The sequence below is a fragment of the Schistocerca piceifrons genome, chromosome 4 (genome assembly GCF_021461385.2).
Source record: "Schistocerca piceifrons isolate TAMUIC-IGC-003096 chromosome 4, iqSchPice1.1, whole genome shotgun sequence".
Lineage (NCBI taxonomy): Eukaryota > Metazoa > Arthropoda > Insecta > Orthoptera > Acrididae > Schistocerca > Schistocerca piceifrons.
In genome coordinates, this window is record NC_060141.1 from 109788475 (window position 1) to 109815650 (window position 27176).

Genomic DNA, 27176 nt, shown 5'->3' on the forward strand with positions numbered 1-27176 from the left:
TCCGTAGCGCATCACACACTTACTCTATGGGATTTAAGTCGGACGAACATGCAGGTTAATCCATTCGCTGAATTTCCTTTCATTCCAAGAACTTTTCCATCTGTGCTGTCCGGTGCGGTTGCACATTGTCATCCTTAAAAACGAACTCAGCACCGAATGCACACTGCAAAGATACACATTCGGAAGGAGTACGGTGTCACAATAACGCTGAACGGGAAGTGTACCGTGTTGAAACATTTGGACGCTAATGCAACATTGGACCACCACACTTCCTAACATCTGGACCTCCATAACGATCTCGTACGACAGCGTTCCTGGGTTCAGTATTTGTTTCCAGTTCTTTACATACGAGAGCGGATAGGACACCCAGGATACAAGTCAAAAATGGTTCAAATGGCTCTGAGCACTATGGGAGTTAACACCTGAGGTCATCAGTCCCCTAGACTTAGAACTACTTAAACCTAACTTACATGAGGACATCACAGACACCCATGTTCGAGGCAGGATTCGAAACTGCGACCGTAGCAGCAGGGCGGTTCCGGACTGTAGCGCCTAGAACCGCTCGGCCACCGCGGCCGACAGGAACAATGTCGAACAAGATCGGTTTGGTTGTCCAGATGTTAGAGTGTGGAGTGGCGTAAAGTTCCACGGACATACTGACGCCGGCCGGTGTGGCCGAACGGCTCTAGACGCTTCATTCTGGAACCGCCCGACCAGTACGGTCACTGGTTCGAATCCTGCTTCGGGCATGGATGTGTGTGATGTCTTTAGGTTAGTTAGGTTTCAGTAGTTCTAAGTTGAAGGGGACTGATGACCTCAGATGTTAAGTCCCATAGTGAAGAGAGCCATTTGAACCATTTGACATAATGACCTCCAATTGTTTGAACGCACTACATTTTCCAGTCAAAGGCCACTGAACTTTTTCCCCTCATGCGTCTTTTAATGGATGCAGTGTGACTGTCTTCGTTTATATGGATGAGAATGCGCGACCACATGGAACAGGACAAATACAGGAGCTCTTGGAACGAGAAGACATTTGGGGAAGGGACTGCTGGACTGCTGACCTGCCCGTTCTCTCGACTTAAATCGCATGAGTGCTTGTGGGTTGCTCTGAGGATACGTACTGCAGCACAACCTCCTGCGACAACGGCCATTGAGAAACTATCAATCACGTTGTTGGAAGAATGGAACGTCTTACCACAGGAAAGTCTTATTATTTCTGTGGCCAGCATAGAGGCACGTCGCACAGCATGTACTGCCGTCGATGGTGATCAAGCATTCTACCAAGAATCAACTCCCGCCTTTCGTAATGTCCTAGAGTCCATTACAAATTGGTGAGACCTCAATAGTCTTTGAATGAAAGAGTTATTTCTGTTCTCCCCTTTGCGTATAGCTTTCAGTTACCTTACGGACGATACTGTAGTGGTTTATGCATGTTGCAGGAACGATTTAATGTTACAAATTGTAGTAGTAGAGACCAAGATCTCTTGAAGTCATGTAATTTATTTCATGCAAGTTTCGACAGACACTCATCTTCAGATTCTTAGTTCTCCCAGAAATGTAGCTACACATCAGTTTCGTCGATGTACTGAGAACATGCGCCAATTACCATAATGCCATTCCACACAGGTTTGTCAAATTTATAAATCTTTTGAAATAAAATACTTTATTTAGCCAGTTTAATATATTTGACATTAATACTGCTCCACATTTGTTTGTCAAATGTATAAATCTTCGTAAATAAAATATTTTATTTGGCAAGTTTGATATACATGACAAACCGGTGAGGAACGGTATTAATGTAATTAGAACATATTCTCAGTATGTGGAAGAGTTACATTTCTGGGAGATCTGGTAATCTGAGGTTAACGGCTATTTACTGTCAGCTCTATTCATCAAATAAATTGAGTCCCATCAAGCGATGTTTGCTTCTCATATTACAAATTACTATAGCAGTTGTTTCTGGGAATGGTCCGGGTTTCATCGAGCAGTGTTTTCTAGCAGTGACACATCAAGCGGAGGTTACGTCCTTCCTTAAGACTTACACACCAGTTGCCGCCCGCGGTAGCCGTGCGGTCTCAGGCGTCTTGTCACTGTTCGCGCGGCTCCGCCCGTCGGTGGTTCGATTCCTCCCTCGGGCATGTCCTTATCGTAAGTTAATTTAAGTTGGATTAAGTAGTACGTAAGCCTAGGGACCGATGACCTCAGCAGTTTCGTCCCATAGTCCTTAACGCAAATTTCCAATTTTACACACCAGTATATAAATGACTGAAGATTCAGAGACTTGATGTCAAACATTATGTCACTGTGGTAGATGGTAGACAATGACTCCGGCCGGAATTGCTATGAAATCAGGAACAGGTGCGTCAGGGTGGAAGTCACTTAGTAGACCAGTAAACCCAGTCCGTGTCGTAAATTTTTCTACAGCAGTAGGACGGACGGTCATAAAATGAATAACGCACTGGTAGCGTAACTATGAAGTCAGAAACATCTCATCAGGAACGATTATTGCCTCGTACTGTTTCAAGTTCACGCTTGAATGGTCTGTGAACACTTTTTTAACAAAACTAAGTTTATTCGATTGATCTGTCCTCGTGCTTACCATTCTCCTGAGAGATAAAAGTGCAATGATTTTCGTTCTCACTCTTTCATCCAGTACAAAGTACCTGCAATGCGGCTTAATTTGGCTTCGATTGTTACTCAAATGCCGAAAAACGCTGCCTCTTCACATGCAACGTCCCCACAGCAGAGTTATATTCCAATTGTGATATTTCTGACGATGTAATCCGTAATTAAATTAGTCCATATCCGCATGTGAGATTACATATCCGGAGCGACCCGATAAAACAAATCCATAAATAAAGCGCTGTAATCTCACGTTCTAACCAACTCATGTATTTATGTGCTATTGGAGGATCACAGCTGCTGAGTCGTCGGAGTTGTATAATATGGAAACGCTATTTACATGTGTGTGTGTGTTTTTGTGTGCGTGTGTGAGTGTGAGTGTGTGTGTGTGCGTGTGAGCGAGTGTGTGTGTGTGTGTGTGTGTGTGTGTGTGTGTGTGTGTGTGAGAGAGAGAGAGAGAGAGAGAGAGAGAGAGAGAGAGAATACGAGAAAGGGTGGGATGAACACATAGGGGAAAAAGGAACGTGGATGGGGGAGAGAGAGGAGAGGTAGAATTGCTTTATTGTGTACACACGATTGTGTTTTGGGTTAGTGATATAGTGTGACTATTGAGTAATTTGATGATTTAATCAGACAACCAAATCACATAATATTCACTCCGAAAACTCAATTAGAGCTCTAATAGAAATGTGAATTGCAGTCCAGTTTCTGCAAGCGAGTGGTTCTCTCTCATTTTAATCGAATGCGGTTTATTTGCAAAACTATCTTCGTTAATCAGCCTGGACGTGCGTTGGTGAAATTTAGCATTTTGTTCCAATAAACTTTTTTTAATAGGAGCGCTGCAAAATCCGAATGTTTTACGTTTCAAGGGGATACGCCAAAAATTAAAGCAAAGTAATATCGGAAATCTGATACGTAATGAAAATCCAAAGAACAATCTACAACAAATTAGTAAGCGACCAGCTCAGAAGCCGGAACCCAGGGCCAGATACTAGTAGCAGGTTTCCTATCCAATAGCTTCTGAGGGCAACAAAACATTTACCATAATCGTTTCGAGTAGGTATAGACCGAATTTAAGAGTCTAAAACGCTGTCATAGTTTACTCATTTAGAGATATAGTCTCATATCAGAAGTTTAACACAAAAACTGTTATAGACTGTATGTTGGACTTAAGGCAGCGTAAATACGCAGATTTTATTCGTCCAGAATGAGAATGAGAACACTTAGCGAAGTACGTAATTTCCAACCTTTAAAAAGCTTTTTGTCGGTAACACCACCGCCAAATAGTGGACGGAAAAATAGTCAAACATCAGCACCAGGTATGACGTTTTAATTCATTGTTTCATTATTGCTACCTCTACTCGCAATACTCTTTAAGACAGTAGATACGTACACTCGTATATCACAGTTGGACATTTAGTTAAGAAGATATGACGTCTTAAACACGGAGATGCGTGAAAAACTTACTTTGCATGAAATGGAACGCAAATTACCCAGACTATATTTGTCTAGTGTTTCATAGCGAGACAACAACAAACTGTGAGCATAATTTAAAATCTTTTATAAAAATTTTCTCGGTTTCTTGCATAACATCAAATAATTAACGCTTTAACTTATTTGTAATCAGAAATTTGATTCTGTTTCATAAAGTGGAATTAAATTCCTTGAAGAATCTGGCGTTTCCTGGTATATCGTTTTTCTCGAATATTCAGTCAGTACTTTGCGCATTATTAACTGCGCAGCGATATCTTCGAAACGTGCAAACTCTGAGAAACGAATCTAATTGAAGATAAGCTGTTTAAGTATGTTATCTCCGAGGGAAATTTCAAAATGGTTCATTCACATCACTCTTGCGTTTCATTTTGATGAATGTGACATTTTTAATTTGGAATTTTGACATTCTTATTTCTCCTCATATTACATACTTGTTTCAGTGTAAGCCGACCTGGGTGTTCGAACGGTTCTAGGCGCTGCAGTCTGGAACCGCGCGACCGCTCCTGTTGCAGGTTCGATTCCTGCCTCGGGCATGGATGTGTGTGATGTCCTTAGGTTAGTTAGGTTTAAGTAGTTCTATGTTCTAGGGGACTGATGACCTCAGAAGTTAAGTGCCATAATGCTCAGAGCCATTTTGTTTCGGTGTAACGTGTCCTTTTCCTGCCCTGTCTGGCATTAAAATTCAGCGAGTTATTGGTGCTTACAGGTATTAATACCATTAGGACGATGACACTGGTTCTAAAATCATGTATCATGGAACGAAGCTGACTGTAGTCTGTTGTCCATTACTTTCTTACTATTTTCGTACTCTTTTTTAAAATAATTATACAACATTTGTTACTGTGGTAGTTCGCGCTATTATTCACCCTTGTCTACGACAGAATTCTCATGGTTCTTAGGAAAGCAATCTCCTTATTAACAGTTCGAAACTCAAACATTGGGACCGGAAAGTCAAGAAAATTCTATACCGACTATAAACGCGCATTCAAGACATTAAACAAATTTATCAAAATGTGCCAATTTAGCGTACTTTTTTACTTTGGTGTTTTGTGGAAGACCTATCTGTGTGCTGTCTATGTCTGATACACGTGTTCTATATACCCATATTGCAATTTAAGTCTCCCGCGGCCTATCTCGGTCTGTATGTGAAGGGTAATCTCAGGTTTTACTGTGGGGATTTTGATGTGGTTTTCAGCAACCGAAGGAGTGATTCGCTAAGGCTTCCGTATACTATTTATTACCCTCTACGCTCCACAAGACGGCCAGTTGCCGTATGAAACACGAGCGGATCGCTAGTTATGCTGTGACTGTTTTGTTTTTTTAGTCTAACGATGTGCAGTAAGGATATCTGCATCGTATACTACCTAAATTAAAATACAAAAGGATGAACTAACGTTGGCTTGTTGAAATTAAAATGATGGTGTCAATATACGCTCCTCACAAAGTATTCCTCAGATAGATTTTAATATTACGTGTCGTTCTAAAATATTTTGTTTGCTGATGACACTAGCTTGGTAGTAAAGGTTGTTGTGTGAAACATTGACTCGGTTTTAAATAGTGCAGCATATGATCTAAGTTCACGACTTGTAGAGAATAAACTAACGCTAAATTACCGTAAGACTCAGTTTTTACAGTTTCTAACACACAATTCAACAAAACATGACTTGAAACTTCCTGGCAGATTAAAACTGTGTGCCCGAGCGAGACTCGAACTCAGGACCTTTGCCTTTCGCAGGAGAGCTTCTGTAAAGTTTGGAAGGTAGGAGACGAGATACTGGCAGAAGTAAAGCTGTGAGTAGCGGCCGTGAGTCGTGCTTCGGTAGCTCAGTTGGTGGAGCACTTGCCCGCGAAAGGCAAAGGTCCCGAGTTCGAGTCTCGGTCGGGCACACAGTTTTAATCTGCCAGAAAGTTTCATATCAGCGCACACTCCACTGCAGAGTGGAAATCTCATTCTGAAAACATGACTTTTTAATTTCACAGAAAGGGCATGTGATTAACGAAACTGAAGAGTTCAAATTTCTAAATCTTCAGATAGGTAGTAAGCTGCTGTGGAAATCCCGCGTCCAGGATCTTGTTCAAAGACTTAATAGTGCCATTTTTACTATTCGAACGGTATCTGATGTGAGTGATCGTTCGACAAGAAAATTAGTCTACTTTGCTTAGTTTCATTCGCTTATGTCGTAACGTATTATATTTTGGGGTAACTCTTCCCATTCTAAAAGCAAATTTTCGGCTCAGAAACGGGCGGTTTGGGCAATATGTGGTGTTAAGTTCACGAACCTCTTGTCGACTCTGTTTACGTGTCTGGATATTTTGACATTGACCTCTCATTATATACTTATTCCTTACTGTCATTTCTTGTAGCAATATTAGCTTATTCGCAAGAATAAGCAGCTCTCACTCGGTTAATACTCGGCAGAAATCAAACCTGCATTTCGATCGGACTACCTTAAATCTTGTGCAGAAAGGTGTGCAGTATACTGCTGCACCCATTTTCCATAAGCTACCATTAGAATTAAAAAATATTAGCAGTAATCCACGCACTTTCAAATCGTAGCTGAAGAATTCCTCGTTGGTCACGCCTATTCTCTCGAGGAGTTCCTTGAAAAATTAAGCTGTTTCTTGTTGTATTGTTGATTGCGTTTACTTAAACTTATGGAATAACTTTTTTCAGGTTCATAAACATTTATTTTTATCTGTTATTACTTTTATTTTGCTATTTCATGTACTGACTCGTTCCATGACATTGGAGATTTGCTCCTCACCTTCCTCCTACGGAACTTGACGTGTAAATAAAAACAGGCTGATGGGCCAATTAATTAGATACAGCAGGTGCGTTGTACGAATGTGGCTTTTTGATTAGGCGATTGCCTTAGTTCGGAGTGATATGCGTCTGTGACGTTAATCATACGTAGAGCTAAGAGTGTCTAGGTGAGATGACAGATAATTGGTCGGCAGTGGATGTGCAACGCGTTGGACACGTTTTGTGGTTAGAGACAACGTCTCCAATTCACTGCCGAATATGCTGCTAGTGCATAAAATTACAAATCCAGGAAACATAGCAAGTAGCGAAAGTTTACTTACTGGGCGTGTACAGTACAGTAGGAGCACTACATGAATAAATCTGTTTAACATTGTGGGATATATAGTATAGGACGGGAAATTCATTATAAGGAGCAGCAACCTCTAGCTACACAGTTGGGCGTTAAGTCAATCTTACCTTATGTACCATAATGTGATACAAAATCCTATACTGTTTGAATACATGTCAGGGTTCATCAGAGTGGATGGCGCCTACTGCCCTGGTTGACTATTGGTAACCCGTTACCAGATGTTTACAGTGGGTATACAGGGTGTTCGAAAAAGGTACGGCCAAACTTTCAGGAAACATTCCTCACACACAAAGAAAGAAGTTATGTTGTGTGGACTTGTGTCCGGAAACGCTTACTTTCCATGTTAGAGCTCATTTTATTACTTCTCTTCAAATCACATTAACCATAGAATGGAAACACACAGCAACAGAACGTACCAGCGTGACTTCAAACACTTTGTTACAGGAAATATTCAAAATGTCCTCCGTTAGCGAGGATACATGCATCCACCCTCCGTCGCATGGAGTCTCTGATGCGCTGATGCAGCCCTGGAGAATGGCGTATTGTATCACAGCCGTCCACAATACGAGCACGAAGACTCTCTACATTTGGTACCTAGGTTGTGTAGACGAGCTTTCAAATGCCCCCATAAATGAAAGTCAAGAGGGTTGAGGTCAGGAGAGCGTGGAGGCCATGGAATTGGTCCGCCTCTACCAATCCACCGGTCACCGAATCTGCTGTTCAGAAGCGTACGAACACTTCGACTGAAATGTGCAGGAGCTCCATCGTGCATGAACCACATGTTGTGTCGTACTTGTAAAGGCACATGTTCTAGCAGCACAGGTAGAGTATCCCGTATGAAATCATGATAACGTGCTTCATTGAGTGTAGGTGGAAGAACATGGGGCCCAGTCAAGACATCACCAACAATGCCTGCCCAAACGTTCACAGAAAATCTGTGTTCATGATGTGATTGCACAATTGCGTGCGGATTCTCGTCAGCCCACACATGTTGATTGTTAAAATTTACAATTTGATCACGTTGGAATGTAGCCTCATCCATAAAGACAACATTTGCACTGAAATGAGGATTGACACATTGTTGGATGAACCATTCGCAGAAGTGTACCCGTGGAGGCCAATCAGTTGCTGATAGTGCCCGCACACGCTGTAAATGGTACGGAAACAACTGGTTCTCCCGTAGCACTCTCCATACAGTGACGTGGCCAACGTTGCCTTGTACAGCAGCAACTTCTCTGACGCTGACATTAGGGTTATGGTCAACTGCGCGAAGAATTGCCTCGTCCTTTGCGGGTGTCCTCGTCGTTCTAGGTCTTCCCCAGTGGCGAGTCATAGGCTGGAATGTTCCGTGCTCCCTAAGACGCCGATCAATTGCTTCGAACGTCGTCCTGTCGAGACACCTTCGTTCTGGAAATCTGTCTTGATACAAACGTACCGCGCCACAGCTATTGCCCCATGCTAATCCATACATCAAATGGGCATCTGCCAACTCCGCATTTGTACTGTAGAGCAATGAGTCGCATGTTAACACAAGCACCGAAGTCAACATTACCTTCATTCAATTGGGCCAACTGGCGGTGAATCGAGGAAGTACAGTACATACTGACGAAACAAAAATGAGCTCTAACATGGAAATCAAGCGTTTCCGGACACATGTCCACATAACATCTTTTCTTTATTTGTGTGTGAGGAATGTTTCCTGAAAGTTTGGCCGTACCTTTTTGTAACACCCTGTGTACAGTGTTTAGTCACATCAATGTGACCACTTTTCAAAAGCCTGAATAGTAAAGTTTCGCAGTTCGGACCGCCGCGAAATGTGGAGGAAGAGAGTCAGTGAATTTCTGGGAGATACCGACAGGGCTGTGGACCCACGCCGAATGCAGAGCGTGGGCAGCTGCGCTAGGTTTCTCGGTTGAGGATCCATAGGGGGAACAGCCCGATCCTGCTGGTCCCACAGATCTTTGGCTGGTTTTGAATCCGGTGAGTCTGGTGGGTAAGGGAGGTGCCTGAAAGTCTCTTCGGGTTTGCTGCCGGATCCTAAAATCAACTTGACTCGATATTTCGGGGATCCAGCTGGTTGCCATCTTCAGGAGAATGCTGCTTCTGCTGATTATTCCCGCTGAAAACTGACGCCAGACTGAAAATCGACATCCTATGTAGGCCACCGTTCAGTACGGTTGCTGCCCTCCAAGACAGGGAGGTGGCACCGCCCTTGGTAGAACACTGCTGGCAATGATATATCGCACTCAGAGCCGCAACGAAGAACGCTCAATTTTGATGCAAGACAATACAGGATTCCACGTCTTGCTAAGAGGAAACCCACTGTCTCTGTTGATTAAATTATCCGCCAACCTAATTTCTATCGCGTCTTTATAGACAACTACCACAATTTTATCAAATTTCATACCGTGTCCCTCATTTAAGCCGTGTTCTGCTACTGCTGATTTTTCCTGCTGTTGTAACCTCGTATGGCGGCGATGTTCCACACACCTGTCATGAACTGTGCGAATCGAACGGCCAATGTAAGCCTTCCCACAGTGACACGGATTTATGTATACACCGGGTCTCATAAGCCCCAAATTATCTTTCACAGAGCCGAGCAGTGCCCTAATCTTAGAAGGTGGACGGAACACATTCTTAAAGTTAAAATTCCTGAAAATTCATCCGATCGTAAACGAGATGCCTCCAGCATAAGGCAGAAAGGCCACCGATCTATGTTCCTCTTCATGCACCTCCAGAAATGGTCCAAACTGCATAGCCCGGCCGGCAGGTGTGGCCGTGCGGTTCTAGGCACTGCAATCTGGAACCGCGCGACCGCTGCGGCCGCAGGTTCGAATCCTGCCTCGGGCATGGATGTGTGTGATGTCCTTAGGTTAGTTAGGTTTAATTAGTTCTAAGTTCTAGGTGACTGATGACCTCAGAAGTTAAGTCGCATAGTGCTCAGAGCCATTTGAATCCATAGCCCGACGAATCTGCTTCTCGGAGTATCCATTTTCCTTAAAACAGCCATCAAATACTCAAGTTCTTGGGTTAAGCTGTCCGCGTCGGCATATGCTCCGCTTACCAAAGTCCTAAGGACGCGACTGCGTTGATGTGGTGGATGACAACTCTTAGATTGCAGATACCGATCTGCGTGCGTCGGCTTTCGGTGAACATTGTGTCCCAAAGTACCATCGGTTTTTTTATAAACCATAACATGTCGCACTATTCTGCTGGTACATACCATCGTGCCGAAGAAAGAAAGCCGCATGTAGGGGTGTATATGGTCTGGAGGCGTAGGTGCATACATGTATTGATCCATTTTATCGCCCAGAACGAGAATGCCACGAAAAAACCGCCAGGATAACCGAGAGTGCTTACGCGCTGTTCCCTGGACTCGGGCAGGCGCTCCGACCCCGGATCGAATCCGCCCGGCGGATTAACGCCATGTTACACGCTACAATTTGGAGCCATCTTGCGGCAGATGGTTACAACTTGCGTAAGGGAAGCAGGAAAGTCGACCCAGTAAAATGGATAACATAGAAACATCAAAAAAAGTTTTCCATTACCCCGGTTCCCAGAACTCCTGAAGACAGAAGTGCATTCTGAATATCGTATCACAGACACAGTCACTTTGGCTGTTCAGAGATATCACTAAACCCACCCAAAGATGTAAACAACTATTCATGAGCACCGCCTATTAGACGGAGATGGTCCGACAGCCAAACAGTTCCGGTCATTCCACCGGGAAGGAGGCACACGGCTCGTGTTGTCTGCAGTTCAATCATGCCTAGGCGATCAATACCTCGGTCGATCGGGGCCGAATTGTTACTTTGTGCCAGGAAGGGCTCTCAACAAGGGAAGTGTCCAGTCGTCTCGGAGTGTACCAAAGTGATGTTATTCGGACATGGAAGAGATACAGAGAGACAGGAAGTGTCGATGACATGCCTCGCTCAGGCCGCCCTAACAGAAACGCCACCGTGTTGAATAATTCTTTTCGTTTAGCCACAGGACGTCGTGTTACGACTCAATATGTGCGGAATAAGCTGTACGATGCGCAACTTCACTCCCGACATCCATGGCGAGGTCCATCTTTGCAACAACGACACTATGCCGCGCGGTGCAGATGGGCCCAACAATATGCCGAATGAACCGCTCAGGATTGGTATGACGTTCTCTTCACTGACGAGTGTCGCAACCACACAATCGTCGAAGACGTGTTTCGAGGCAATCCGGGCAGGCTGAACGCCTTAGACACAGCGAGTGCAGCAAGATGTAGGTTCCATAGTTTTATGAGGTGGCATTATGTGGTGCAGACGGACGCCACTGGTGGTCATGGAAGTCGCCATAACGGCTGTACGATACGTGAATGCCATCCTCCGACCGACAGCGCAATCATTTCGGCAGCATATTAGCGAGGCATTCGTCTTTATAGACGACAATTCGGGCCCCCATAGTTCACATCTTGTGAACGACTTAATTCAGGATAAAGACATCGCTCGCCTAGATTGGCCAGCATGTTGTCCAGACATGAACGCTATCGAACATTCCTGGGAGAGATTGAAAAGGGCTGTTTATGGACGATGTGACCCACCAACCACTCTGAGGGGTCTACGCCGAATCGCCGATGAGGAGTGGGACAATCTGGACAAACAGTGGCTTGATGAACTTGAGATAGTATTCCACGACTAATACAGGCATGCATCAATGCGAACGGACGTGCTACTGGGTATTAGAGATACCGGTGTGTACAGCAGTCTAGACCACCACGTCTGAAGGTCTCGCTGTATGGTGGTACAATACGCAATGTGTGGTTTTCATGAGCAATAAAAAGGTGGAAAATGGTGTTTATGTTGATCTCTATTCAATTTTCTATACAGGTTCGGGAACTTTCGGAACCGAGATGATGCATAACTTTGTTTGGTGTGTGTATAATACCTCAAGCGACCGAGCAAGGTGGCGCAGTGGTTAGCACACTGGACTCGCATTCGGGAGGACGACGGTTTAATCCTGTCTCCAGCCATCCTGATTTAGGTTTTCCGTGATTTCCCTAAATCGTTTCAGGCAAATTCCGGGATGGTTCCTTTGAAAGAGCACGGCCGATTTCCTTCCCAATCCTTCCCTAACCCGTGCTTGCGCTCCGTCTCTAATGACCTCGTTGTCGACGGGACGTTAAACACTAACCACCACCACCACCTCAAGCGATATCAAGAAACGAATTTAAAAAATTTGAAGCCATTAGTGTCCAGCAAGCCTTCGTAAATACCGGTGCCAATGCCGATGTGATCAGTGTGTTTGCATCGCTTCACCATGAGCTGCGAGCTATAAGAGGCGATGGAAAAGTTCCCGTTCGAAGGCTGCGCAATCCAGAATCGGCATACCAATCTTGCCAATTCGCCGTAAGCATTGAGACATTCGTCCCTCCGATGCACCACTTTGAAGATACGATTTTGACAAAGCACCGTGTCCTGCTGCGTAAAGATGTCTGTAAATGCCTGCTGCACATCCTCGTACGAAGGGAAGTGTCGACTTTTCGTGGCTGAAGGCGTGATAATCGCATGGTAAGAGATCAAGAGTATAGGACGGGCGTTAGTGTGTCTCCCACTTGAGCTTGTGTAACTTCTGCGTTAGGACGTTTACGATGCTGGAACGCATTACGGAACTTGGTGTATCATTCCACAATGGTGGTTTTCGACAGACATTCTGCCCATGCCCATTCTTTATTCTCCGAGGGCTGTCTACCGATGTCTGTCCTTCGGCAGCCAAGAAAAGCATAACAGCAAGCTTGTCCATTGTAGACGCATTTGGTAATAACGTCGCCATAGTTCACGTTTCGACGTTTACTGCACACATGTCGGAGAGAGACGAACGCCACACTAATTCCTTGCCTACATGTAGGTGTTTATGTATCTGCATGAGTCGAGCAGTGTTGCATATACGCTGCAGAAACGCCGTCGAACAGAAACTTCCTGGTCGCCCATTATAGTTTGACACTAGTAGAGTTTCTATTTTTCCGGTTTTTGCTTCAATTCTCCTAAGTGGTCACTGGAGAAAAGTGCACGGTCCTAACTATACAGGGGTGTTTTCGAGTTTAATTTGCTCTCTTTTGCGTTTAAGTTTCAGTTTGCTGTCAGCTTCTTACTGTTGAGACTCGAAGTGATACAGATTTGAAAGGATTATATTTCAAGTTCGTGAGGCCCTGCAGAACTTGCTGCCATGCGGAGATGTCGAATTGTATCGTGGAGGGTCGAGAGTGGTTGGGAAACATATGCTCTTGCGATGTCTTGTGAAAAGGTAACGTCAGATAGATCTAGAGCACGGGGCTGAGCGTCCGGTTTTAACACGCCATTTATGCAACAGCTGCTGTCAAGATGAACTTGTGAATCCATCGGCGCACCATACCACCACGACAGATACTGTCCCGTACGGCATTGACGAATGCCGCGTAGCAACAGTCGTTCTCATTGGCACCAGGACTCGCCTGAGAAACGGGCGTCGTGCTACTCCAAGGTCCAGTGTTCTTATTGCGTGCAGCACTGTCTGAAACAGTGATCACCTTGTTGTTTCAGACGTCGTCTGTGTATGTCTGTGTATGTCGAAAGAAATATGTCTATCTTTACGATTTCTGGTGGCCTAGGGCCAGTGAGATCCTGCAATGAAAGTGGCCATCCGGATCTCATCGATTCCTTATCACGACAGCAGTATGACCACGGTAACGGCGAGGGCAATGTTGCGGAACGATAAAGCGCTGCCTCGACAGGCCGCTATACTGCCGCTGACAAGTACTGTCGCATGTTGGAAAATGTTCCTTCTGCTTACTCGAAGCATAACAGGGTCTTCTCACAAACACTTGCTATCAAATATGTTTCCTCTGTGACAAATGCACTATTTAACCTTCGCTTAGGTCTGTCGCACCACTCTTGTCCGTCCTCATTTGGAGTATTCCTGGGCGGTACAGGATCCTTATCAGATAGGGTTGATGGAGGACATCGAAAATATAAAAAAATTGTTTGCTAGCTCTGCATTTAAGCGAAATGGCGCAGAGAGATATGATACACGAGCTGGTGAGGCAACCATTCAAGAAAGGTGTTTTTGTTGCGGCGAGATCTTTGACAAAATTTCAATCACCAACTTCCTCCTCCAAATGCGATACTATTTTGTTGACGACCACCTAGGTAAGGAGGAATGTTCATAGCGATAAAATGAGAGAAATAGCTAACAGAAAAATATTTAAGTGATCATTTTTCCCGCGTTCTACTCAGGAATGGATCGACAGAAAGAGATTTTAAAAGCAATTCGATAAACCCCTGCCCGGCGCTTAAGAGTTATATACAGATAAGCCTGGTAGATGCAGGAAAAATGTAGATGTAGAGAAAGTTAGTTAGTTAGTTACATGTTCCATAGATCATCTGAACAATTCTTTTATCGTAATGATTTGGAATGACTTAATAGGCAACCAGTTTTTAAGCAGAATTTCGTCCATGGAATAGAAAGAGTTGTCCAGGAGAAATGGTTCTAGGTTATATTTAAAACTCACTTTTATGACAAGAAGATATACTACCTAAAAACTTCACTCCAGTATGTTTGAAATACTTGAAGTTTATAAAAACCCTTTACAATTTCATATTTTTTATCTAATTTCATAATTTTTATGTAAAAATTGTTCTTGAAAGTAACATTAAACTTACGCAGACATTTCTATGGTGCTGATTATTTCGCTTCTGAGCAGCACAGGGTACAAATTTGTCGCATTCCCACTGTCCGCGCGTGGCAATGCATTGTTAACAATATGCACGCAGCTGCGCTCTCCCTCAGACGTCATGGGCTTGCAGTAGGTGGACTTCACCTGTCGTGTACACCTGGTGATAACGCACAGCTTCAAACGTCAGGCAAAATGTAATGACTTTATAAAATGTTGGTCAAATATTAAATTACGTGGTTCTTGCTAACTAAATTGTGGCCTTTTAACAATTTATCTTTATCTTTCCCTTTAGCAACATACACACATCATAAAAAGTGTTGTATCACGCCACTTTCCAGAACTCCTGAAGATAGACGTTGACTGTGGATACTGTATCACAGACACAGTCCATTTAACTGTTCAGAGATGTCACTAAACCCGCTCAAATATGTAAACAACAATGCATGAGCAGCGCCTATTAGACGGAGGGGGTCCGACAGCCGATCAGTTCCAGTCATTCCACCAGGAAAGTGGTACATGGCTCGTGTTGTCTGTAGCTCAACCATGCGTAGACTGCGAATACCGCGGTTCGATTGCGTCCGCATTGCTACTTTGTGCAAGGAAGGGCTCTCAACAAGGGAAGTGTCCAGGCGTCTCGGACTGATGTTATTCGGACATGGAGGAGATACAAAGAGACAGGAACTGTCGATGACATGCCTCGCTCAGGCCGCCCAAGAATATCGATACGAAACCTCGATAATCGATACAGACTCAAATGCTACAGTCCGCCATCTTGTGTTGTGTGTATAACATCGAAGCAATTTGTGCAGTGAATTACGAATCGGTGAAAAAATATAATGTGGGACAGTGTAATGTCAATCAACAGCTCCGCCATTACACAAGTGATGCAAGTGAATCAGCAAGATAATGAAATTGTAAGTGATCAACTGTAATATAAAAGCCTTTCATACTATTTTCGTAACACATAACTGACACAGATCTATCTGCATCCTATATAGGCTGTGATAAACATAGTCAACCACAAAGAAGAAACCCAAGAGAAGACACCACTGTATTCGATTTCTAGCCATACACTGCCCCTCCCCCCCCCCTCACCTTCCCCCCAAATGCCACACCAGCAGCTACAGTTAAAAACAATGGACATAGAGTTCTAGATTAATCTAGTTTAAGATTGTTTATTTTTAAGTAACATTTCTCTATATGTATGTATGTATGTATGTATAAATGTCTGAAGATGAACTGAACATGTTCGAAACCTGTTGCATTATGTTAGATTAGGCATAAAATAAAAAGTGACTGGTAGCAGAAACTTGAAATAAACAAGAACATTTTGTTCTTATGTACGCTTCCTCTTCTACAACTTTTAGTTAATATATGGGTATGCTGATCTCAGCTGCGTGTGATGTAAAACTGTTGTGCCACTATTCAGGGGACTAATATCTCTTCTTTTCTCCTTTGTGCCTGCAGTTCCCCTGCAGCAGGTGCACGTGTTGGCTGGAGGAGACGCCCGCTTGCCGTGTGACGTGTCCTCGATGGAGAGCGGCGACGCGGCTCAGTTGGTGCTGTGGTACCGCGAGGACCTGGGCACGCCCGTCTACAGGTGCGTGGCGCGGCGTCTATCCTGGCAGCAGGCCTTAGCTGAAAGTTTCGCACAGCACTAACCAACTTTAGAAATCGATTATCCGAAGAATTCTACGCCCACTCGCATGTCCATTGCTTCTACAGTCTAGCAATTTCTGTAGCACACGTTGATGGTAACGAAGGCATGTGTTGGCTATATTCTGGCTCAGTCGTATCTAGGTGACGCCATTTGGACAGCTTTAATTTCAGGTGTCTTGAGGCGTAGCGCAGTAGCATAACAATGATTCGGCAATCTAGGCTTGTGCCCCAGGACCATTTTCCGTTGGGGAGTAGTTGTGAAGGAGGAAAAATGTGGAAGAAAAGTGGAAGAGTAAGGGCGAAGGTTTACGGAAGGGCAGATAGTATCGCTCATAAACTTTTTCGAAATCATAATTTTTTCAGGAAGTTAGATTTGAACATTCTTCACGGTAAGCAGCATTAGGAAGAGGTATTATGCTACGATACATAATGTCATAAATAATACTTTCATTGGTTTGTATACAGGGTGTAAATTTTAAGTTGACAAACCAGAATAACTCGAAAAATAAGCTTCACACGAAAAAATGTGTAGAATCCAAAGTTGATTATTTACGAGGGGGACATCATCTGGTGTTAAAATGAGCCCAACCACCCCAGCCCCCGGAGGGTGTGGTGGGAAGCAACTTTAAAATTTCAAATGGGAACCCCCATTTTATAGTGCAGAATCAGATTCTACATAAATAACTACATTCATGTTGTCCTAAACAATAGTTTTGATTCTTCGTGGTTGCTGCTGTAATTCAAGATAATCCATGTTCTCATTTTTGCGTGGAAAATGATTAGGGATAGTCTTTTACTTTGTTTACTCTGTTAGTTAATGAGTTGTTTCATTAGTAAGTAGTATGTTTTTTTAGTTAGCTAGCTAGTCAGATGATTTGTTTGATAATTAAAAGTTGTGTGGGCTCATGACCACGAAACAGTACTCATTCAAATCTGCAGAAAAAATTAGTACAGTACTTGGGTCAACATTTGTAAAACTCTAATTCCTCTCTCTCAAAACCCACCCTATGGGGGAAGTGGGAGAGTTTTAGTTTAACCGAATCAAAGTTTACGAAGTAAATGAGTATTTTTTTATTTGTCCGTAACCATTTTCCACACAGAAATGAGTACATGGATTTTCTTGAATTACAGCTCCAACTACCAAGAATGAAAACAAATCTTTAAGACAAAATGTATGTAGTTTTTATGTAGAATCAAAACAAACCTTTAAGACAAAATGTATGTAGTTTTTATGTAGAATCTGATAGTGCAATAAAAAATGGGAGTTCCCATTTGAAATTTTAAAGTTGCCTCCGGCCCCACCCCCAGCGGGCTGGGTTGGCGGGCTAATTTTAGCACCATCAGATGTCCCCCTCGTAAATAATCTACTTTGGATTCTACACATTTTTTCCTGTGAAGCTTATTTTTCAAAGTTATTCTGGTTTATCAACTTAAAATTTCCCATTTCATCTTGACCTCTTAAATAACTGTTTGTCCAGATGCAAATTACAAAATGTTTCAAGCAAATGTTCTTTAGCCGTCAGGGGGACATCAGTCAGCATGATTGCCTCGTTGTAGCTTTGTTTTGCACAAAGGTATGAACAGCCGTTGACTTTTTTAAATGACAACCTGCATTTTTTATTCGGTAATTCATTTCCTCTCCTAAAGGCCTATTCGAAAACGTATGACAGTGTACCATTCACTGAATCACGACGTTATTAATTACATAACACAACACTGACGTTGACGCTCGCATCGCTTAGTGTAGGTACTCGGGGTAATGGAACACATCCAAGTGCTGACGTTGACAGAGAATAAATATAAACATAGGCAGAATGCACACCCGTCATTCCCTCAACCATCGTCAGTTGAAGAGTTGTGTGACAGTGTACCATTCACTGAATCACGACGTTATTAATTACATAACACAACACTGACGTTGACGCTCGCATCGCTTAGTGTAGGTACTCGGGGTAATGGAACACATCCAAGTGCTGACGTTGACAGAGAATAAATATAAACATAGGCAGAATGCACACCCGTCATTCCCTCAACCATCGTCAGTTGAAGAGTTGTGTGAATAGAATGTACATTAGCGAAGAGGAGGTAGAAATGCTACTCATCTATGGGGAACGTAAGTTAGCAGAACAGTAATTGCAATACTATTTTCTTATTAACGGGTATATTTAGTACAGTAGTTTAGTCCTTTTAAATACTGTTGTGTAGAGTAGGCATACAGTAAAGGCATCGACATAACTTTTCTTTTATTGTTGTAGTTGAGGGTAGGTAAAATGCTACGCAGGCAGCGGATCTGTACAGAGCGATATCCCGACCAGAACCTACCTTCCCGATGGATGTTTCCTCGTCTTGTTGGACGCTTCAGGTAACGGGAAGTTTCAAGCCAGGACGACGCACTCGTCGCAGCACTCGCACGGACGAAGCTGCCGTAGTTACTGTTCTCGCTTCCGTTGCTATGAATCCACATTTGAGCACGCCACGGTTTGAACACGAGACTGGCATTTCTAAAACCAGTGTACATCGTATTCTTACATGTCACCGGTTCCATCCTTATCGTGTACACCCACATTAAGAATGCATGGGAATGATTTGCAGAATCGTTTTCAGCTCTGTCAGTGGGCACAGCCGCAAATCCTCGCCAACCCGAACTTCTTCTACAATCTTCCATTTCCCGGTGAATGTTTCTTATGAAACAAAGGACAGGTAAATATAAGGAACATGCATTATTGGTCCAGCGACAACCCACGATGGCTTAGACAGGTGGAACATCAGCGTCAGTGGAGAGTTAACGTCTGCTGTGGGATGCTTGGCACTACAATTATTGGCCCTTATTTCATCTATGGTAGTCTAAACGGCACTGCGTATGCCAACATTCTCAGACGAATTCTTCCTCCTGTTCTAGATGAAGTGCCGCTAAGAACCAGAATGCCTATGTGGTAACAACAAGACGGATGTCCAGCACATAACGACTTGCGTGCAGGTCGCGTTCTGAACCGAAGGTATCCTGCCAGATGGATTGGTCGAGGGGGAACAGTTACTTGGCCTGTTAGGTCTCCTGATTTAAATCCTCTGGACTTTTTTCTCTGGGGATGCATTAAAGACGTTGTCTATCGTTATATTCCAAACAACTCCAGAGGACATGCAGGAACGTATCGTGCTTGCTTGTAATTTTCTTCAGCAGGCAACACTTGAAGTGTGTCGGTGTCCAGGGTCACCACTTTTAGCACCTTTGAATGTTCTACTGTTGGTATAGGAGAGTCAAAGTAAATTTTGTGTTACGTTACTACTTGGTGTTCATTTGTTTTCTGACAATTCCAGCAAGTGGACGAGTTTGTGATACCGGGCTCAAAGTCAGTGTTGTGTTACGTAATTAATAACGTAGTGTTTCAGTGAATGGTACGCTGTGATAAGTTTTTGGATAGGTCTTTAGGGGAGGAAATGAACTACCGAATAAAATATACAGGGTGCCATTTAAAAAAGTCATACCGCGGTTCATATCTTGGTAAAAAACAAAGCTACAACGAAGGCAATCGTGCTGATTGATGTCCCTCACAGCTAAAGAACATTTGCTTGAAACATTTAGTAATTTGAATCTGTACAAACAGATATTTCCGGTTGTCAAGATAAATGGGACACCAGGGGTGGAAAATAATTGTCAGGAAATTTTAATCCTGGATAGCTGTTACCAGTAGGAACCAAAATTACTAATGTTGTGTAGGTCGACAATTGACCATTTTTAAAATATTTTTAAACTACGCAAACTTGGCGCCATGCGGTCCGATTGGCGTGCTTATCACGTTGGGGTAGTGACGGGGCGAGGGACATAAGTATGTGTGAACCGACAACCACAGCGCTGCCCGTGAGCGGACGAACGGCAATAGAAAAATCCCGCGGCCAATCGGAGCGCGTGGCGCCAAATTTAAAAATGGTGCCTTGTCGACTTACAAAACATTAGTAATTTTGGTTCCTACTGGCATCAGCTATCCAGGGCTAAAATTTCGTGGCACAATTTTTCTCCACCCGGTGTATATAACGATTTGCATTTTGTTTGTTCTAATTTTAGTTGATTTGTCGGTTCCATGGATCTGTAACATGTAAGAAAATAATTTCAGTTAGAAAAAAGTTTAAATTGGACTGGAAATAAATAATAATCAAAAGTATGTAGAAGTTGAACATTTTAGTACTAAGTTTCCACATAGGGAAAAAGTTAACTAAAATCATCAAAAATTAATAATCAAGTCTTTATATTAAACTTTTGAACAGAATAGCCCAAAAGCGAAGTATTAGTTTAACCTTTAGTGAAGCTTTTGTAACACATATAGTAAAGAAGTTCAGCTTTACATGGACACCTCATCGGTCCAAACTTACAGACGTGGTGTTAATTTCAGTCTTCTTCGACGCTCGCATTAATCGTACGGTATTGTTCCCTTTTCACCACGGAATGGAAAAAAAGACTTGTTATTTCCTATAACAGCTTTCATGGCCACCTCATTGTTTTCCGGCGAAACATAAGATCTGGTCCCTGATAAACTTTTAAGAAAATATTTCTCACTCGCTTCCCGATCGTGAGTTGACTATTTCTATTGCTTCTGTCAAGTGTCTTGCGTGGTATTTACTTTTTCACTTCTCCATATGTGGCCATTAATGAAAGACATCGCGAAAATTTAAATTTGTATGCTATCCAGTACAAACCGAAATTGGTTTGTCCTCTACAACCTGAACGTAACTTCCGCTTTCCCATTATTATTATTACTTTGACTAAACTGTCACAGCCTGCAATTTAGAGAATAATGTCAATTGTATCTGAAGATACAGTAAAAAGGTGATGTTAATTACTTGCAAACAAAACCATACAATACGAAGTTGAATTCGTGCACGAAAAACTCACTTCTAGCCTCAGATAATTTATCGCGGATCCGAAACTCACTGGAGTTTTGAACGGAAATTGCGTGAGAGATTTTGTTCTTGCTTAGTTCACATTACAGTACCGCTAAAGATGATTGCACTACGGCTAGAGATAATGAGCTCTTGGCCGATGCATTCGCCTGTCTGATATTACCCGATCTTCTCATAGACCTAGATTGAAAAGCGTATAAGAAGAAGAAGGAGAAGAAAATGCAAAACAAAAAGGGTCAAAGGGAACTAACGTGAAAAGGGCACGGAGATGTGTGAATGTAACTAACGGGGAGATCCGGATTGGGCTGTTTCGAGCAGCAGTTCCATAAAGCCGGGCGTGTCTGGGCTAGAGGTACCCATAAACAAATGCTTATTAAGAAATAACTCGACGTTTCAGGTTGTTGGGTAAATACGTAGTACCCATAAACAAATGCTTATGTAGAGATAACTCGAGGTTTTAGGTTGTTGGGTAAATACATAGTCGGTAGAGATACTGTCCAAAATGTGATCCTCACCATTTAATGTACACTGCTGCGTAGTATGACGCATGCGCACAATTCTTTACTATCCAGCAAGCAGAAGTACTGCTGACTGTCATCAAGTGGATGCCAAAACGAATGGTGCAGTATGTGCTGTCGCTAGCATGGTTAAAAATCTGTAAAACATATTTAGCGAAGTGCAAGAAGAAAATTGAATGTGGATCCTGATACCAGTAAATCCATTTATCAGTGGGACGGAACTCATCAAGAAATTTCAAATGCCAGTCCTAGAGCCCATGTGAATGAAGAGATCCTGAAATGTGTGCACGAGACATTCGCTACAAGACCACGTAAATCCGTTAGAGAAACATGTAGGGAACTACCCGTCATCCTTTCGACGGTGCACGACATTTGTTTAAACGACTGCGGCTACGTGCTGACAAACTCCAGCTTATGCATGACGTTAAGCCTGAGGATCACCGCGGAAAGTGAGTTTTTTGAAATGTCGCATGGTTTAGACGAAAACAACGACTGTCTCAATGCAGTGGTGTTGAGTGATTAATCTACCTTCCACATTTGTGGCAAAGTTAAGCGATGTAACTGTCGGATATGGGGCAGTGAGAGTCAAGAAGAAGCGATTTAGTACCAAAGGGACACGCCAAAAGTAAATGTGTGGTTGGGGTCACATAAACAGAGTGTGATTGGTCCATTTCTCTTTGGTCTGCTGTGACATGGAACACTTATCTCGACATACTGGTGAACTATGCTGTTTCACAGATTGCCAGATGCCTTCCGACCTCATTTCCCAGCAGTATGGTGCCCAACCTCATTCCCATGGAGATATCACCACACTTCTCCGTGAGACGTTTCCTGAGTTTTGGAACTGTTGTTTGGTTGATTTGGGTTGGAGACCAGGTGAATTAGGGGGGGGATGGTGAAGGAGGTCGGCCGTGCACCATCTCGGCATTTGCATCAAGCAATTTAGGGAAATTAAGGGAAACATAAATCAGAATGGCCAGAAGAGGGTTTGGGCCGTTGTCCACTCGAAAGTGAGACCAATGTGCTAACCACTGCAACACTTCGCTCGGTGTTGAAACGGATGATGTACGGGGGTTCACAGTGCCAGGCCCCTTCCGTCTCCCAAGATGACTCCTTTGAATTTCCGTGCATGAGTACAATCAAGCGTTCGAGACCCGGTAGGCTAGAGACAACCGATCTACATAGTAGTAGGGGTCGTAACACCTCTCATTCTTATGACCATGTGACGAGAAGTGGAATACCGTTTCGAGGTCTATACAGGTTACAAACGGTGCCCATGCTGAACTGTACCAACATGTATAAAGATTAATTTTTATTCATAGGACAACCACAACTGTTCAGTAACATGTTCATGGTGAAAAAATCCGCCACTGTAGTACAAACTTGACGGACGTCTTTCACGACATAAGTCGCTATACAATTCCAATAAGATCAGATTACTGTAAAAACTAGTATTAATCTTTTTAAATTTCTTGAAATGTTTAAAATTTTTAATCTCTTGCCTCTTAATGTCACTTGTATACAATCTGTTATTTGTTATGTTAGACTTTTCTGCTACTTGATTCAGGTTTAGCCAATTATATGAATTTTAACCTTTGGCTTATGCTGTTATCTACTTTAGCTTTCCATGTCGTGTGTGTTGCTTTGTTGCACTTATTCTGTTATCAGTGATGCTGCTTTTTCTTATTAGTTTGCTAAGGCGAACATCTTTTGTGATGAACCGCCATTACTTTCGGTTATTACCTTTATTGTTTCCGCATTTTCTCGGCATTCGTACGTGTTTGTACCTTAGCTCCTCCCCACGCCGTGTTACGCGTGCTTTTCACGGTGTTCACCACAGATACGGCCTGCAGCGTTACTGCTGTCAGCTTTCCGTAGCCGCACGGGTCACACACTAGCGCTGTTTCGGCGTTTCGTTAGTGCTGGCCTCGAATGTAGGCGCTTTCGCGCGGTTCGTCATATCAGTTTGTAAGTTTATTTGCTCTTTAGGTTAACTTCGGTTTAACCCCTGACTTCCACCTAATATCCTAAGTGCTATTGGCCTATTGTTATAGACTGTATGCATTCCCGGTAGCAATTTTGGGACAAGCGAAATTTCCTCAGGCCGCGACTGCAGATTGGAGTTCCTTGTAGCCACACTTTGGGATATTATTTGGCGGCCCACCTGCGATAGATGTTTTCCTGTTAGTTCTAGAGCATGGGCATGAGGTCTTACTGCTGCTAGGTAGGCTATTGTTCAATTATTTTATCTGTTTTTAATTTTAAAAACTTCTTAATTGCTTAAAGGAGTAGGTTACAACTGTTGTTTTAGCTCAGCGCTAAGACCCTGAAACCGTGATAGTGTATAGCGACTTATGTCGTGCAAGACTTTTGTCAATGATGTATTTTACAGTTGTGGCAGATTTGTTTACCATGAACATGCGTACGCATGTTTGAGCTTCAGTGTACAACTTTGGACAAACAGAGTTGTAAACCTTAATAGGTACTGAAATATAAAAAGATGTTTTTGTATACCTCTAGCCGGGATTCCCTGTACGCCTCTTAGTGGTTCTGAGACACTTGCTTCTTTATGGATTTCCAGCATGTTAGATTAACTGCATGAAAAAAACTTTCTATATAGAAATAGCCGAAGTTACACAATTCACTTTTGTCATCATTTAAGCAAAAAAGTGAATCTTTCTACTTTTGCTGTTGCTACATCGAGCTCGTTTCTTTCTACTATCTGGGGACATGTTATGCCAATTCAGGCTACACAACAAAAATGTAAGATGTACATTCTACGTTTTTTTTCCGTTACGGCTTTGCATTGAGGGGAGATGGAATTGGAAAACGAATAGTATTATTACAGTAAACAAGGAGACTCTGGGGCTGTGTGTTGTACCGTATTTTGAACTGTACCACACAAAAAAGCATTACTCAAATTTATAACTTTCCTTCCCTGTCAACGTAATGATTTCAGTAAACGAATATAAAGACTACGCGGTGATGAGTGCTACTCAAAAAATGGTGAGGGGGAGGGAGCGGAAGCACGGTGGTGGGAGGTCTCTAGAAGTCAAACTTAGCCCTGGGTGATAGTTTCCATAATTATGCTAGTGGTGGATAGGTCTCAGGTAGCTCACTGCAATTTCTATTTACTGTCAGTGTTGTATGTGTTGTTGATTGTGATGATAACAGGAGAGAAATGAAATTGTCTGCGTCAGACACATTTTTTAATAACAATCATGGCGCATTTCAAAGAATGGCACTCTTCTTCATGGGCTACTGAGCCTTATACGAGTATTTCTGCTTGCTGGTCAGCGTTGTCTGTTTAACATGTCATTTTGCTATGGTAATTTGTTTTTATCGTCATTGTTGAACGTGGCACTGAATTTAGCGGTGCAAACGTAACACATTAGGGCTCTAGCTGTTCAAATAAGCCGTCCGTGGTGGTCGAGCAGTTCTAGGCGCTTCAGTCTGCAACCGCACGCCCGCTAAGGTCGCAGGCTCGAATCCTGCCTCGGGCATGAATGTGTGTGGTGTCTTTAGGTTAGTTAGGTTTAAATAGTTCTAAGTTCTAGGGGACTGTTGACCTCATATGTTAAGTCCCATAATGCTCAGAGCCATTTGAACCATTTGAATTTGTTCCAATAAGGTGTATTCTGCAGTACTACTGAATGAATACAAAAGAAGAGGTCGCCATATTCCGTAAAGATGGAAGTAGGCCGTGCTTTATATGTCAAAGAGCACTGCGCAGCTGTTCAACGATACAGATAAAATTAAATAACTGAATCTAGTGTTTCAAATAGCTATATAAATGTGAGCACATGAATTACATCTTTGATAGGCTATATATTACTGCCGATACTCCTTCACGTATTCCATGCATCCTTGAATAGTTAGGCTGTGCGCTCGAAAGAGGACTTGCTAATTGCTGAAACTTGCTACTGTGTTCCCTATTGGCTTTCGTCTCATGCTCTTCAGATAACGTTTGTTGAATGATTTTTCTGACGTTTAGTCGGCACGAGAGTTTGGCAGTGTCAGAGATTTACGACCCACTAAGAAGACATAAGAAAGCCTCAAGGTAAGCTGATCCTGGATTCTTGAGCTGCAGCGAACGACCCTCACAGATTACAATGAGAGAACCACAGTGGCAATGACAAGGAAAATTATCGCAGTCTCTGGCGCAACAGGTAGACGTGCGTAAGTCAAAATGGTTCAAATGGCTCTGAGCACTTAGGACTACTGTAAGAAAAAAATTATCTATTTTTTAAAGTACAGTTAATCGATAAAAAAATGTAATCAAAAGCTTTAGCGTAAAGCTCAAAGAAAATAATGCAGTAATAACGAAATCCGATAAAGGCATTGCTCTAGTTGTTGCTAGCAAACAGGAGTATGTAATGCAAGCTGTAAAGTCTTTTGAAGAAAACAACATTTTCGATCTGTATGAGGATCCCACTCTAGTTTTGCAAAGAGAAATTAGATCTGCTATTAATCATGTTAATTTTCTACTCAGACCGTTTCATAAAATATGCCTGATTAACGTACTCGGTTTGAAGTCCATAGAATAGATTCCTCTATTCGACAGATTTAGGATAGTATGAGTAGTGCTTATCACGACCTACCGAAGCTTCTTCATGCCATGTTCAAAAATTTTATCTTTTTTCAGAAAAAATATCAAATTTTCAACAGTCAAAACCTGGTTAGTAAAATAAAAAGACTTGTATTGTAATCGAAATACCAAGGCGCTATCGTTTCATATTAAAAGTCATTCGACGAGCCTAACTTTAGATAAAGCAAAAAAAAAAAAAAAAAAAAAAATCTGAATAAAAAAGAGATTTCTGATAATCAGAATTCAAACTGTAATGAAATAGAGCTGTTTCGAGTTCAATGGACAGTTTTATCAACAATACGACGGTCTTGCGATGGGTACCCGTTATCTGGTATTCTTGCAGACATATTCATAAATTCCTTATTAGAAGTAAAATTTTTTCAAATATTTTTGAGCGGCCACTCTAAGTATTCTCTCATATTCCAGATATGTACATGATGTTTTGATTATCTACTGAGGGCCTAATACCGACACTCATTATACACTCCTGGAAATGGAAAAAAGAACACATTGACACCGGTGTGTCAGACCCACCATACTTGCTCTGGACACTGCGAGAGGGCTGTACAGGCAATGATCACACGCACGGCACAGCGGACACACCA

At 42.7% G+C, this 27176-nt stretch overlaps 1 protein-coding gene across 1 annotated transcript in view; it reads left to right on the forward strand.

The window, feature by feature from the left end:
• LOC124795639 (hemicentin-2-like) overlaps nt 1–27176 on the forward strand; it is a 391499-nt gene that overhangs the window by 61585 nt on the left and 302738 nt on the right. The window contains exon 2 of the mRNA XM_047259712.1: nt 16381–16513. Coding sequence (XP_047115668.1) covers nt 16381–16513 — 133 coding nt within the window. The remainder of the gene's footprint in view (nt 1–16380; nt 16514–27176) is intronic.